Source organism: Delphinus delphis, chromosome 2 (assembly GCF_949987515.2).
Source record: "Delphinus delphis chromosome 2, mDelDel1.2, whole genome shotgun sequence".
In the NCBI taxonomy this organism is placed as follows: domain Eukaryota; kingdom Metazoa; phylum Chordata; class Mammalia; order Artiodactyla; family Delphinidae; genus Delphinus; species Delphinus delphis.
Window position 1 is genome coordinate 5,680,656 of NC_082684.1, and position 15,471 is coordinate 5,696,126.

Here is a 15,471-nt window from a genome sequence, read left to right on the forward strand (position 1 = left end):
ACGCCAAAGGCTCTGCTTCACCGGCTCCCAGCGTGCACCTGTGTCTGGGACTATCGCTCTGAACCTCCCACTTCAACCAAAGGCCAGATACAGGTTATTAGCCGCTGAAACCTGGACCTCTCACTAGTGCCTGCGGAATTGAGAAATTATCTGAAAGATTTAGTTCTCAGTCCACACGGTTAACTTCAGGGAGCAACTGCTCACCTCTCACCATCCCTGCACAACATAACATCAACCTTAAAGGGGATTTACAAAGCAGTCTCACTTCCACCTGAGCTCATCCTACACAACCCATCTGCGGCAGTAGGTAGGTGTCTGCTAGCGAAGAAATGTCATCATGCGGAAGCCTGGGGAAGGCATTCTGGCTTATTCGTGATTTAACTTGAATTTTCGGCTAGCTAAAACAGCCTATTTGTGGCCTAGCAAACACGCCGTACACCTGCTTTACTCACTAAAGAAAAAGGTGCCTTGACCAGAAGTAAAGAATACCCACGTTAAAAATAAAGATTAAATGCCTCTCTTCCTGGGACGCCGGTGCTGGTCTGCCCTCAATGATAAGATTCCTTTTCCAGGCACCAGGTGCCGTCCTGACTTGCTGTGTATGTGCTGTTCTGTTCTTTCTTTTAAACCTTGAAGAAATGTATCCCTGACTTGTGTGAAGTTCTTTGTTCCGACGCAATATAAAACTGCTGAAACCATGCTTCTCTGGAGCAGTGCCGCAGAATTATCTGAGAGGCTGTCTCCTGGGCTTTGGTCCTCACTTTGGCTCAGTTCTATGCCTATTAGAGATTGGCTTATTGATTATTTCCATCTACATTGCTTGGCGTAGCTGGCAGGATATCAGAAAAACCCACGTGGGGTCACCTGGAGTCTACTTTTCTCCCCCCAGCCTTTGATGTTTATTTATTTATTTATTTAGGGCTGCATCGGGTTTTAGTTGAGGCACGTGGGATCTTTCGTTGTGGTGCACGGGATTCTCTCTAGTTATGGCGTGTGAGCTCCAAGGCGCATGGGCTCTGTAGTTGCAGCACGTGGGCTCTCTAGATGAGGCGTGCAAGCTCAGTAGTTGTGGCGCACGGGCTTAGTTGCCCCGCAGCATGTGGGATCTTGGTTCCCTGACCAGGAATCGAACCTGCGTCTCCTGCACTGGAAGGCGGATTCTTTACCACTGGACCACCAGGGAAGTCGCTGGAGTCTACTCTGGATGGATGCTGGGTAGCAAACACGGACCCTTTGAGCCCCAGCCCCAGCCCCCCAGCTTCACAGCACTCTTGAGGTTGGTTGGTTCGGTGAGTTTTTCCTGATGTCTGGATCTTCTTGTATGAAGTGGCAGTCCATGACTTTTATCTGAGCTGTTACCTTAAGACCTGGACTCTTAAGGGGGTACCAGTACATTTCCTAGGTGAAAGGAACCTAGCGGGAAGTTCCAGGCAAGGGATCTAGATGGAGTTTCCAGGTAAGAAACCTAGAAGAAATTTCCAGGCAGGAAAGGCCTAGAAGGAACTTTGGGGTGAACTGGGTTGGTTGACTTTTTTAAAAATGTGGCTTAAAATTGGAAAGATTTGTACTGTATAATAAAATGAAACTGAAATAAATCAGGAAATTGTGCTTCTAACGCCTAACGGCTCCCAGACAGGGAACTCCGGCTGGCTTCTACAATTGTAGAAATGACATAGCTCTAAAATGGCCAGAATGGACTCTTCTGACATTCTAAAACTGAGTTTTGCATGTGCAATTAAAGAAAGCTGGCTCGGGCTTCCCTGGTGGCGCAGTGGTTGAGAGTCCGCCTGCCGATGCAGGGGACACGAGTTCGTGCCCCAGCCCGGGAAGATCCCACATGCCGCGGAGCGGCTGGGCCCGTGAGCCATGGCCGCTGAGCCTGCGTGTCTGGAGCCTGTGCTCCACAATGGGAGAGGCCACAACAGTGAGAGGCCCGCGTACCGCAGAAAAAAAAAAACAAAGCTGGCTTGATAAAACATTTTTTTTCAAAATTCTGACCTGAGACAATAAAAGTACTCCGTTTTATGCTTGAATAAAAGTATTCAAGCAAACTTGAAGGTATAACTCTTATCATGTCCTTGAAATGCAAGCACAGCCCACACTGCCTGAGACCACAGCCTTGGCTCAACTAGTAGAACCTAAAACTGCAGAAAAGGGGAAATGAGACCTTTAGAAACTCAAGCAGGAAAACTATGAGATCTCTGTCTGTCTATCTGGATGTGTGTATGTCTGTACGTACATTATAAATATAGCATGTTTCTACCTCCAAATGATATTATCAAAATTAATTTGAAAAAGAGTTCTATTTAATTGACTTAGAAGTAAGTGCTTACCAATGAAATATTTCTAACTACAACAAGAAACTAACCCCTCACATTTTTAAAGTATCATATGATCCAGGATTAATCTTTAATAAATGAAAATAAGTTTAAGTTGTTGGTTTGGTTAATACAGACACGTCTTTAAGTCATCAACATTAAGTATAATACTTTTATGATACCTAGGTTTATTGAAAGTCAATTAAGGGACTTCCCTGGTGGTGCAGTGGTAAAGAATCCGCCTTCCAATGCAGGGGACGTGGGTTCGATCCCTGGTCAGGGAACTAAGACCCCACATGCCGCGGTGTAGCTAAGCCCGTGCGCCACAACTACTGAGCTTGTGTACCTCAACTGGAGCCCATGTGCTGCAAACTACAGAGCCCATGACCCCTGGAACCTGCGCGCCACTAGAGAAGAGAAGAAAAAACCCGCACACCACAACTAGAGAGAAGCCTGCGCACCACAACGAAGAGCTGGTGCGCCACAACAAAAGATCCCGAATGCCTCAATGAATATCCCGCGTGCCGCAACTAGGACCCGACGCAGCCAGAAAAATCCCCAAAAAATCTTAAAAAAGAAATCAATAAGCTCATGTTATCTCTGTTCCAACACTTGTCAACAAGAAAATTAACTTGGTATGATGATGTTTTCATAAGTAGGGAAATAGAGGCACATGAGATAAAAGTTTTTAGGTAAACTCTTTAAGAATGATTATGTTTTATATATAGTACGTTTACTTAAAAATAGTTCCTCCAGATTTTGGTAACTTGAAACTTGAGAGTTTTGCTAAGTTAATATAAATTATGGAAATTCATTAAATATACAGATAATTTCCAAATAAGATAAAATACGAAAACATTAATTGCTAAGCAAATCTAAGTTTCCCTCTTTGTCTTCTTATTAGAGAAAAACTAAAGATGTTTGGGTTTATTTGGACACACATCTTATACCACATTGAGAAAAGAAATTACGCTATAAGAAGATGTATGTTTCTAGACGTTATAGAAAATTTTCGTAAGTTTGCCAATCGGGAAATGTTAATATGAGAAACAGTTCACAATTGTTTGCTTCTTGGTTTTTGCTAGAGATTAATGTTTTTTAAGGGTTAAAAATTATATATGTAATTCATGCTACTAGAAATATTAAGGGAGATATTTCAGTATACAAGGAAAATAAGGTTTTCAGTAAAAGAAGATATGGAATGGAAATGCATTTTGTTAAGGGAAAAGAAAGTGATTTTGTCCTGAAGCATCTCAAAGAGAGATATTAAACTAATTAGGTTTATTTGGTATTTATTTGGTATGTTAAATAACATGGGAAGCGTGGTCAAATAAAAGATAACGTTAAGCCTTTTTAATGTTCTGTCTATATAAGTATATGTTATAGGTGTTCCAGAAATTATATGAAATTCTTGGAAATCTTATATGTCCCGACATAAAATGCTATTTGTCATCAAAATTGAGGCTCACACGAAAGGGAATGAACCCAAGTATTAGGGAAATACTCCAGCTGACTTTCAGGCAAAGGCAACAACAAAATCTGTAAAGATTATGTAACGATGTAGATACAAAAAATTTTCTGCTTCTACAAAAGTTAACCCCCCATTGTTAGACTTCTGCCATCCTGACGCTTGTGACATGGCAACAGTCTGCTCCTAAATCAGATAGTTAAGATGGGTATTCAACAGCTGTGAGTTAAACAGCCAGGGCTATGGGAAACCCACGACGGTTGCTTGGCTCTCCCTGTTCCCTGGAAAACCCCATTTTTGTTTGATGGGTTAAAGCCTTCTCTTGCTGCAAGGCTAATGTCCTCACGATGACAAAGAAACTGTTAGAAATTGTGTTTTCCACTTGGGATATACTTTCCACAGTGTCCAGTGATCAAAGGCACCCATGTCACTGGGCAAATCATATAAGCCTTAACAAAAACCTTACAAATTTCTTGAAATTATCACTGTCACTATCACCCTCAATCGTCAGGCAAGGTCAACAGAACTGATGGAAAAACTGGACTCAAGTGGAACAAAAATTAATTTACATGGGATTGAATGAACTGATAAATATGATTATAATTTGTGTGACTTTCATCTGAAATATTACTGGCTTTTAATCTTTGTTTTCCAGATAAGGGAACCTTTCCGCTTAAGCTAATTATGACTTACAGCAATTTAGTAAATTATACCTTTGTAAACAGAACTGAAGCATTTATCTTTTCTTTCTACCTGACCTCTCCAGAATTTGGAAACTCTTAGGTTCCCAGCAGCCTTTCCAGGTGAATAAGGAAGGCCTGTTCCTGGCAGGTGCAGTAACCTCAAGATATTTTGGACCTTGAGAAGAGAGGAATTCACCTAAGTCTGTAGGTATTGCAGGCAGAATCTAATGGCAAGTCTTTGGTGTGGCCTTCCTGGCTTTGAGAGGGCTTTTGAAAGTTCAATTTGAAATTCCCTATGAAAAGTTCCAGCAAAGCCAAATTTAAAAGAGCCTGGGGCTTCCCTGGTGGCACAGTGGTTGGGAGTCCGCCTGCCGATGCAGGGGACGCGGGTTCGTGCCCCGGTCCGGGAAGATCCCACATGCCGCAGAGCGGCTGGGCCCGTGAGCCATGACCGCTGAGCCTGCGTGTCCGGAGCCTGTGCTCCGCAACGGGAGAGGCCACAACCGTGAGAGGCCCGCGTACCACCAAAAAAAAAAAAAAGAGAGCCTATATGATCAATTACATTTATGTAAGTAATCAGGCCAAGTTTACTGAAACCAGACGTATTTTGGAAACAATTTAGTCTTAATTTGACTATATTTGGTAAAAATGAGGATTATCTATTTATTTAATACAAAATTGTATATATTTATTTAAAAGCCTGCATTTTCTTCCCTGGACTTAAAGCACAGCATGTTGAATCCTGGCCATATGAGTTAATATGAAATTTCTCTTTACTCACATGTGAATTTGGGGTGGGGATGGGCATCAGATTAGGTTCTTCTTTTTCATCTTTAAGATTATTTCAAGGTCAAGTTATTTGCTTTGTTAGTTTTTCAAATATTTATTGGCTAAAATGAGGATGATTTAGAAAGAAAAATTATGTTTCAATGATATACCTTTGTGGATACTGAGGTTTTATGTGTATTGAGGTTTCTGTATTTACCACCTACATCCAAGATGCTTCTTTGTTGCTATGTTACACTAAAGTTTAACTGAATTATTAACAGGATATTCTAAGCTTGTTTCTGAAGCTAATTACAGTTATTTACCTTTGGATGAAGATCAGATGCACCATGGAGATTATGAATACTGTAAAAGACATTTTTTAAAAAACTCTCTCTCCAACCTAGATGGAAGGACCCTTATCAGGTACTCCGCACAGTGAAAGTGAAGGGAATTGACTCCTGAATTCATATTCCCCACCTAAAAAGGGCCTCCGCACCAGACTGCTCTATAGAGAGGACCGCTAACCTCAAACTCACCTTAAAACAACCAACAAGCCAGGTAGAGAAGATGACAACAACAGTAGACAGGTGGCCCGCAAATCCAGACTAGGTCTGGAAGACCCATCCTACTAGTTCAATTGAACTGTTTGCTAAATGTTTGTCTCCCTATCAAAATTGAAGGTTACTGTTTTGCTTTTAGCTATATTTTTGCCCCAATGTTCAGGATGGAAAAAAAATTCTTTAGTAAAGTTATCACAGAGTATAGCTACTGGGGCAAAATCTAACCAATTGGTGGATCTGTCGTCAAATTCCTTGGTCAATACAAGACCGATATAAGCCCCTCATAATACGTATCACTGACTGTTCAGGTTTTCCTAATGTGACCACTCACCCAGACTAACCTCTGTCTGGCCTAATCTTTCAGGTTCAAACTTTTCAACCTATTAATATGTCCATCCCTTGTCGGATACTATCCTCAGTCCTTAGAGACTGAGCACAACTTACCCTAGGGCTCCTTGATCTGTCCCTTACTTAACTGAAAAATGTCTGGAAGAGAAAAATGCGAGTAAATTATGCCAGCAACTACTGTATATTAAATACCATGCAAATGACCTTTGGAAAGTCTACGAGAGAAGTGATCCATAGTTTAATATTGTGTTGACAGGCTTCTCTGGTGGCGCAGTGGTTAAGAATCCATCTGCCAATGCAGGGGACACAGGTTCAAGCCCTGGTCCGGGAAGATCCCAACATGCTGCGGAGCAACTAAGCCCGTGCGCCACTACTGAGCCTGCTCTCTAGAGCCCGTGACCCACAACTACTGAGCCCGCGAGCCACAACTACTGAGCCTGCATGCCACAACTACTGAAGCCCACGCGCCTAGAGCCTGTGCTCCACAACAAGAGAAGTCACCGCAATGAGAAGCCTGCACATGGCAACGAAGAGCAGTCCCCACTCACCGCAACTAAAGCCCGTGCGCAGCAACAAAGACCCAACACAGCCAAAAATAAATAAATAAAATAAATAAATTAAAAAAAAATTGTGTTGACAAAACTCCCAATTCATGAGGCTATCAATGAGAGCACTCTGGGAGGGATCACCTGTGCTCGCCCAGGTTTTCTCTTCATAGGTGGTATTGGAATTGACCCACCTTCCCAAGGATGGGCACATACATTTCTTAAAAGCTGACAAACAGAAGGTTTACTCTTATTGGGACATCATGTTACTCCATTGTCTGTACATCAGGAAATAGACGAACCTCCTTTGTCTCTTCATTACAGAGTCAAGAGAACCATGTTAGCAAGATACTAAGATACCCGGTGGCAAAATCTTTGGGGAATATTAATTCCTAGTGCAGGAATGTACGGTTTACATATTGTTACAAAAAAGATGATCAGAAATCTATCAGCCACCATTGGTTAAATAGCCAAAGAGACGGCAAAAAGCATTGCAGCACAACAGACATCCCTAAGTTCCTCAGCCCAAGTAACATTAGATAACAGGGCTGCCTTGATTCTCTACTGGCTAAACAAGGGGGTGTTTGTGTTATTATTGCTCATACTGTTTGTTGCACTTATATCAGTACCGCTGGAGAAACTGAGATGCACCTGGAAAGAATGTCCCAGAAGGCAAAACGGTTATAACATATAAGAAAAACTGACCCTTTAAATGATCTGTTTCGTTGGCTCCCCTCAGAAATAGGCAACTTTTTTGCTCTGCTCTACAGATGATTATCATTTTCATAATGTGTATTATTATTCTTTTCCTAGCCATCAAGTTACTCATGACATACATCACTGCTTGCTTTAGGCCTGCTGCTAAAAGCACATGTACAATGTTTGCATGACAATTTGATACAACTGAAAAAACATATCGCCTATAAAGTATTTCCCAATTAGCATACCTCTGTACTTGTTCACTATGTCTGCTTAGTTTCCCCCTAATGTGGATAACTAGGCAAATCTCCACGCATATATAAACAACCAAAAAGAGGCCAAGCACCGAGGGACATGATGGACACAGGGCAGGCGGCAACCACCCTGACGTCAAGGGACAAACATTTTGATCGTCAATGCTTTCTATTGAAAGATTTATGATCAAAAGAGGTAATTAATGCAAAATTTTTCACATACTGAGACACGGAGAAGTCATTCTGGCTTATACATGATTTAACTTGAATTTTACACTAACTAAAACAGTCTGTTTGTGGCTTATCAAACATACATCTGCTTTAATCATTAAAGAAAAGGGTGCACTGACCAAAGTAAAGAATGTCCATGTTAATTTACATTCCCATCAACAGTGCAGGAGGGCTCCCTTTTCTCCACACACTCTCCAGCATTTATTGTTTCTAGATTTTTTGATGATGGCCATTCTGACTGGTGTGAGGTGATACCTCATTGTAGTTTTGATTTACATTTCTCTAATGATTAGTGATGTTGAGCATCCTTTCATGTGTTTGTTGGCAGTCTGTATATCTTCGAACCTAGGGGCAGGACAGGAATAAAGACGCAGACGTAGAGAATGGACTTGAGGACACGGGGAGGGGGAAGGGTAAGCTGGGACGAAGTGAGAGAGTGGCATGGACATGTATACACTACCAAACGTAAAATAGCTAGCTAGTGGGAAGCAGCCGCATAGCACAGGGAGATCAGCTCGGTGCTTTGTGACCACACAGAGGGGTGGGATGGGGAGGGTGGGAGGGAGACGCAAGAGAGAGGAGATATGGGGATATATGTATATGTATAGCTGATTCACTTTGTTATACAGCAGAAACTAACACACCATTGTAAAGCAATTATACTCCCAGAAAGATGTTAAAAAAAAAAAAAAAAGAATGTCCATGTTAGAAATAAGGATCAAATGCCTCCTTTCCTAGGATGCCAAAGCTGTTACTCCTTCAATGATAAGACTCCCTTCCTAGGCACCAGGCGCCATATTGACTTCTGTGCACATGTTGGTCTGTTTATTTTAACCTTGCAGAAATCTACCCTTGACCTGTTTGATGTTCTTCGTTCTGACAAGACATGAAACTGCTGAAAACCACACTTCTCTGGAGCAGTGCCTCAGAGTTATCTGAGAGGCCGTCTCCTGGGCAACAGTCCTCAGTTCGACTCCAGGAAAGCTCTTTTCTACCCCTGTTATAGACTGGTTTATTGATTACTTCCCTCGACACTGCCTATGTCACTGACTGCAAAGGCGGCATTTATCACGGTCAAGCCTGGCAGCTGGAGTGTACTGGTCCTTCCCAGCATCCTGGGGGTCAGCTCCACCCATAAAGCTTAAGAATCGTTTGCTTTTCCTCTAGCTGCTAGCACAGCATCCAGAACTTGCATGAGACTGAAGGAATGAGAAGAAAGCCCTCCTAGTTTGATGTCTTCTCAGCAAAGCACAGCCCAGGGAGCCGCGGCGAGACGGCTGCAAATGCAGGCTGGGGTTTCGCAGCAGTTTCCTCTGTGTGTGTGTGTGTGTGTGTGTGTGTGTGTGTGTGTGTGTGTGTGTGTGTGTGTGTGTGTGTGTGTGTGTGTGTGTGTGTGTGTGTCTAAAATCTATAAATACCTGAATCCGAAAAGGAGCCAGCCGGTAATCTACAATAGTATAGCCCACGCGCCTGAAAGATCTCGTGCGTAAGCAGAAAACGCATAATGATGATCACAGTGTGCTTTGCATCTAGTCAGATGCACTGTAGTTAGTCTGTCTGCATTCGTGCATCAACTAATATTCACTGAGCATCTATTCTGTCTAGGTATATATTACCTCCTCTTCGTACTCTGTTGCATCTCCTCTCAGCTAGGTGCTGGGCACACAGTGCCGAACAAGACACTGTGGGGCTGGGGGCCACGGCCCGAGGATCTGGGGCCACCACCACTGCCACGGCTGCTGATGACATCCCATCCCCCATGTCATCTGCGTAATGCTCTGCTCTTCAGAGAGCACGTTCACGCCTCCTCCTTTGGTTGAGCCCCACAATAACGTGTCTGATTTGACAACGGACAGCTGGCTAATGAAGAGAGGGCACTGGGTCCACATGCAGCCCGCCCTGATTTGGCCCAGGCTCATCACCTCTGCCCCACACAGCCTCCAGTCAATGACTCTAAAACCTGAGAGGCAGAGTTACTGGTAGTGAGAGCTCTCTGGTCTCCAGGGGACAGTCATTAGTATAACTGACAAGAAACAGAAATGGACTCCCGAAAGGACCCTGCTATGTTAGCAGGAGCTAATAGATAAAAAGCAGCTGTAGATGAGGCCCTCCTGCACTCAGCAGAGGTTCAAAGTAACTAAGAAAATGACGAGAAGCACATAGGAGGATATGCAAAATATTGCCTGGGATGAACAGAACAAAATATGACACTTAAAATGTCGAGTGAAGTAAGGTACTTCTCAACATGGAGAAAAGGTTCCCAAGGTGGCTGTGCAGTTGTCTGTTTAGGATAAGAAGTTATAAGTCTTTGGGTGCAAGGGTCTAAAAAGGGTATTCTTTCTATGAGGTTACCTCTAGAGAACAAGAACACAGCCCCACCATGAGATAGGTACGACCGTCTATCAGCTTATAAAATGGAAGACTCCTACAGAGTGACGGCAATTCAGTCGTGGCCAAGTATTTCCAAGGACTAAAACTGCTATTTCCAAGAGTGTTCACATAGCTGAAGGTCCTACATATCACGGAGAAGGAGTGCTTCTTAAACCAAAAGCGTAAATGACGAGGCTTAGAAACGATGACCTACCCAGTAGCCACGAGCATCCCAGGAACCCAAGCTGTCAAAAGGACTCAGGAGCCAAACTGAAGTGGCCAATAATGGATAAATGGTTCCACGTACCATAACTATCCCAGACTGAAACATACCAAATACACTTAAATTCATAACGGCACCAAAAACACCACCACCAGCAACCGATCATTGTTAAAGGGAGCAGAGAACAAACTCACTATCTTGGAAACTGGTAAATAAAGGGAAAGCAGCTAAGCATTTATCTTGGTTAACTCTACCATATGACTGGGTAACAAAACAGTATACTATTTGGGTAACAAAAAGTAGATGAAGGGAAGTTTCTCTTTATAGAAGTACTATATCTGATAAATGAAGAAAGGCTAAAATAGAAAAACCAGTCCCCGTACGGATCTAAGTGTTGGGCAGTGACGGCTCTAATGGCATAGACAGTGAGACAAGCAGACCTCATGTGTCTCTTGTAGGAAGAGGAGACCAATACACACAGAGGCGGAAGCGGATCTAGATCCCAAATTACATTACAGGAAATATGGGGGACAGAGGGACGTGTTAAGCAACACCACAGAGATGCACTCACAAAAACCCAGAGTGTGGAAAATGCTCTGGGAAAAATGAAGCAGCTTGTTCAACAAATGAACTGCAAGCGAGGGTGGCGTGTGTTTGCCTGTGTGTGTGTGGAGGGAAAGAGAGAGAGGCGGAGAGAGAGAGAGAGAGAGAGAGAGAGAGAGAGAGCGCCTATGGAGTAAAAGAGACTTATGAGTACAAAATGTGCATATGGGGACTTCCCTGGCAGTCCAGTAGTTAGAACTCCGAGCTTTCACTGCTGAGGGTGTGAGTTCGATCGCTGATCAGGGAACTAAGATCCCGCAAGCCATGAGGCGTGGCCAAAAAAAAAAAAGAAACCAACCAAAATGGACATATGATCAATGTTCCTAGCAGCATTATTCATAATAGCCAAAACACAGAAACGATCCAAATATCCCCTGATGAATGGATGAACCAGACATGACATATCCGTAAAATGGGATACTATCTAGCAGTTAAAAAGGAATAAACTACTGATACACACACAATAACATGAATAACCTCACAAACATTATTTTAACTAAAAGAAGTCAGATGCAACAGGTGACGTGTTGAACGACTCCATTGACATGAGATGTTCAGAAAAGGCCACTTATGTTGCCTAGGGCTGGGGGTGGGAGTAGAGATTAATTACTAACAGGCAGGGAGGGAACTTCTGGGGGTGATGGGAAGGTTCCAAAACTGGCTGGTGGTGATGGTCGCACAACTCTACAAATTTACTAAGAATCACTGAATTGTACATTTCATGAAGAGTAAAATATTGTATGTAAATTATACCTCAATAAAGCTGTTTAAAAAGGGTCCTCATATTCTTTAGATCTCTCTAGTTATTAACATTAACAGATGAAAGGATAAGACGTCTGGGAGCGGCTTCAGAAACAACATGGGAGGGGGCAGTGGGTGGGGCTACGGGTGAACAAAACGGCTAAGAGTTGATAATTATTGAAGCTGGGTGATGGGTACGTTGGGGGTTCATTATGCTATTCTGTGCAATTTTGTCCCTGTTTGAAATTTTCCGTAATAAAAAGTTAAAAACACACAAGTAAACTGCTCCAAAGGCACCTGGCAAGAAAGCATGAGTGCATGAGAGGCTATTATAAATATAATAAAGGTGCTTTTTGACATGCTGAAACAAACAAAAAAACCCACACAAGCATAGTGACCCAAAGAAGGGAGGTTGAGAACGCCCAAGTGCCACATTATGTGCAGATATAGTTTAAATTTCGCTCTTGAGGGGGCCTGTGAATGTTTTTTCTTTACAGACATCTACAGAGAACTTCATCAATCTGTCAGAGGGAATGGACCGTATTCTAACCTGGTGAGTAACGCATTACAGACAGCTGTTCATTTCCATCCGTGTGGACGGTGACCAAGTCTTTCGTTTCTGTGTCAAACACGAACCACCTGTTGTAAACATGGGGAAAAGTACAAATCAATTGTTTAGCGAGAAAATGAAGTAAGACTACTACAGTCACAGCAAGGCTATTAAAAAAAATTAACCTAAGAGCTTAAAAATGCTCTGTATTTGCTTAATAAGAATTCTTATTCCCAGCTTTCATTTAAAGAAAATTTCCTGCATATGAGCAGTTCCTAAAGATAGGAGCAGCAAACTGGGTACTATGGGAAATGATTCAGTTACTGATGCTATGGCAGGGTTCCCTGGTGTTTGAGTTTTGTCACTTACACATTAAAGGAGAGAAAGCCCTGGGCAGGGAAGATGAACCAACACCTACCCCCAGCCTGTGGCCAGAGGAAGCAGCAAAGGGGCCACTGCACACACTCACCCAGAGATCTGGCCCAGGGCAAGGCAGGATGGGTACAGGAGGATGGGGCCGGGACAACCTCCAGGGCTGCTGCAAGCAGAGCTGGGCCAGCACCTGACCTTCTGTGATGCGGGTGTGCAACCAGCTGGGTGAAAGAAATGACCCAGAGAATGGCAGAAGGGCGAGTAGAGGACTGGCCTTTGAATTTAGCCTCTCTGGGCTCAGTTTCCCCAACTGTAAAATGGGAATAAAGGCCCAGAATGACTTTGCAGGCCCAGCGTCCAATCGGTCAAATTATAATGGACACGGAAGTGCTCCGAATCCTCTAATCAGGACACGGTACTCGGTCAATGTTTGTTACATGGCGGGAAGATTGAACTCTCCTGCCCACGTGTTCTCAAGTAGTGGCAGTGAGTGGGACCCCAGTGTTTTCAGGGATGAAAAGGAATGTGGACTCCCTGCTGCTGCCGTTTCAAACCTTGATGACACACATCCATCAGCGAGTCCCTCGAGCCAGAGTCACCATCCACTCAGGGCCCTAGTCGGCACCACTCAAGGGGACCGGCTGACCCCCGACATCTGGATTTGGCGTCTCAGCTTTGCTTCCTTGCATCTCTAACAACCATTTACCTTTAATGTGTGCTATTTAACTTTTTTTAAAAAATATAAATTTAATTAATTTATTTTTGGCTGCCTTGGGTCTTCGTTGCTGCATGTGGGCTTTCTCTAGTTGCGGCGAGCGGGGGCTACTCTTCATTGCAGCGCGCAGGCTTCTCATTGCGGCGGCTTCTCTTGTTGCAGAGCACAGGCTCTAGGCGTGCGGGCTTCAGTAGTTGTGGCGCGTGGGCTCAGTAGTTGTGGCTCACGGGCTCTAGAGTGCAGGCTCAGTAGTTGTGGCGCATGGGCTTAGTTGCTCCGCCGCACGTGGGATCTTCCCGGACCAGGGCTCGAACCCGTGTCCCCTGCATCGGCAGGCAGATTCTTAACCACTGCACCACCAGGGAAGTCCCTGTGCTATTTAACTTTAACAGAGGTCAGAATAGAAGAAGCAGAGAGACCAGGCTGTCTGGGCTGTGCCTTTGAAACATCGTGTTAAACTGCCCCATCGAGAGCTAAGCCTGGTACCAGGACCAGGGGTGGGGGAGGCATAAACAGAGGGGAAGGATTAAGTTGCATGTTCCATCTCTCTTCCTCCTACAGGGCACTGTCTGTGATTCTGAGCAGCTGGCACTGTCCCATACCCTGTCCTGCCACACAGACTCAGCACGTAGCTGACGGCAGTAACTGGCTGGCAGCCGTTCTTCAGAGCCTGCTGAGTTGGAAGCTTCATATGTCTCTAAGAGAGGTCAAAGGAGTGTGTGTGAGTGTGTGTGTGTGTGTGTGTGTGTGTGTGTGTGTGCGCAAACATTTTCACGAAGGATTCTGTTGGATACAAGGTGCCCAACTCTTAAGATGTTGCCACCTATGACTTACAAATGGTTACTCTTTCTTTATACATACTCTAAGTTCCTAGCAACAGAATCTAAGTGGTATTCTTTTTTTTGAAGCACAGTTGCTGTACAATATTTTATAAGTTACAAGCGTACAATGTAGTGATTCACAATTTTTAAAGCTTACACTCCACTTATAGTTATTATAAAATATTGGCTCTACTCCCCATGGTGTACAATACATCCTTGTAGCTTACTGTATACCTAATAGTCTGCACCTCTTACTCCCCTACCCCTGTGCTGCCCCTCCCCACTTCCCTCTCCGTAAGTGGTACGCTCTTTAGAGAGGAGGGGATCACCAATGGTATATGAATTAAGCTATAATACGTGTAGATACTATGACAAACAATATAAAAGTATAATCGAATCTTATGAAACAATGATATAATAATAACCACCGAAATCGCCTGCCAGGCGACCCCAGGAGCTGCTTCATCCATTGTCTCCCTCAGTCATCAGCGTACGGCCAGGCAGATACATCGTCACAATTTACAGAGGAAGAAACAAACTCAGAGAGATCATGTAACTGGCTCAGAGACACACTGCGGCTAAGTGGCGAAGCTGGGATTCAAGCGCAGAGCTAGTGCCTCGCATATCAGAGGCGCTTTGGCAAATAAGTGTTGGCTGAATCCAACATGAGGCTCAGGAGCTGGGCAGTTTCTCTAAGTCTGACAGGGCAGCAAGAAAAAGCATTTAAAATTCGCAGTGCTTTGAAATGCTGTGTTGCCCCATTCCAAAGTTGAGAAGCCCCACAATCCTGTGTGTGTGGAGCTGGGGCCTCTTCTGGGAGAGGGGTCCACAGCTTCCCTCGGCTTTTCCCAAAGTCCAAAACGTGAAGGGCCACTGCCTCAGGTTTCACTTTCGAGTTCGGACTTAACTCCCGGCAAGTCATTAGGAGCTCAGAGAGGCAGCCAAGAGCTACCCTGTGCCTGTCGCCGGGGAAACACAGACAACAAGCCTCTTTCCCATGAACTTTGAAAGCACAAGCCATGCTGACATGCACTTACCTCCCAGTCAGTGTTCCGACTGCAACCACAGACCCTGAAGGATGAAAACCAGAAGACTGAGCTGGATCCTAAAACATTGTAAAGGAAGTGTAAATTGATGGCCAGACACAGTGCGATCACATAAAACACACACAAGCACAGCTGTAATCCCTTAGGGCTACGTGG

At 44.0% G+C, this 15,471-nt stretch overlaps 1 protein-coding gene across 2 annotated transcripts in view; it reads right to left on the bottom strand.

Annotated features, from left to right (window-relative positions):
• Positions 1-15,471, bottom strand: part of EML1 (EMAP like 1) — a 145,088-nt gene that overhangs the window by 10,744 nt on the left and 118,873 nt on the right. For both annotated transcript variants that reach the window (XM_060003929.1, XM_060003930.1), the window contains exons 16-17: positions 15,307-15,374; positions 12,362-12,450 (exon numbers count right to left, since the gene is read on the bottom strand). In XM_060003929.1, the coding sequence (XP_059859912.1) occupies positions 12,362-12,450; positions 15,307-15,374 (157 nt within the window). The remainder of the gene's footprint in view (positions 1-12,361; positions 12,451-15,306; positions 15,375-15,471) is intronic.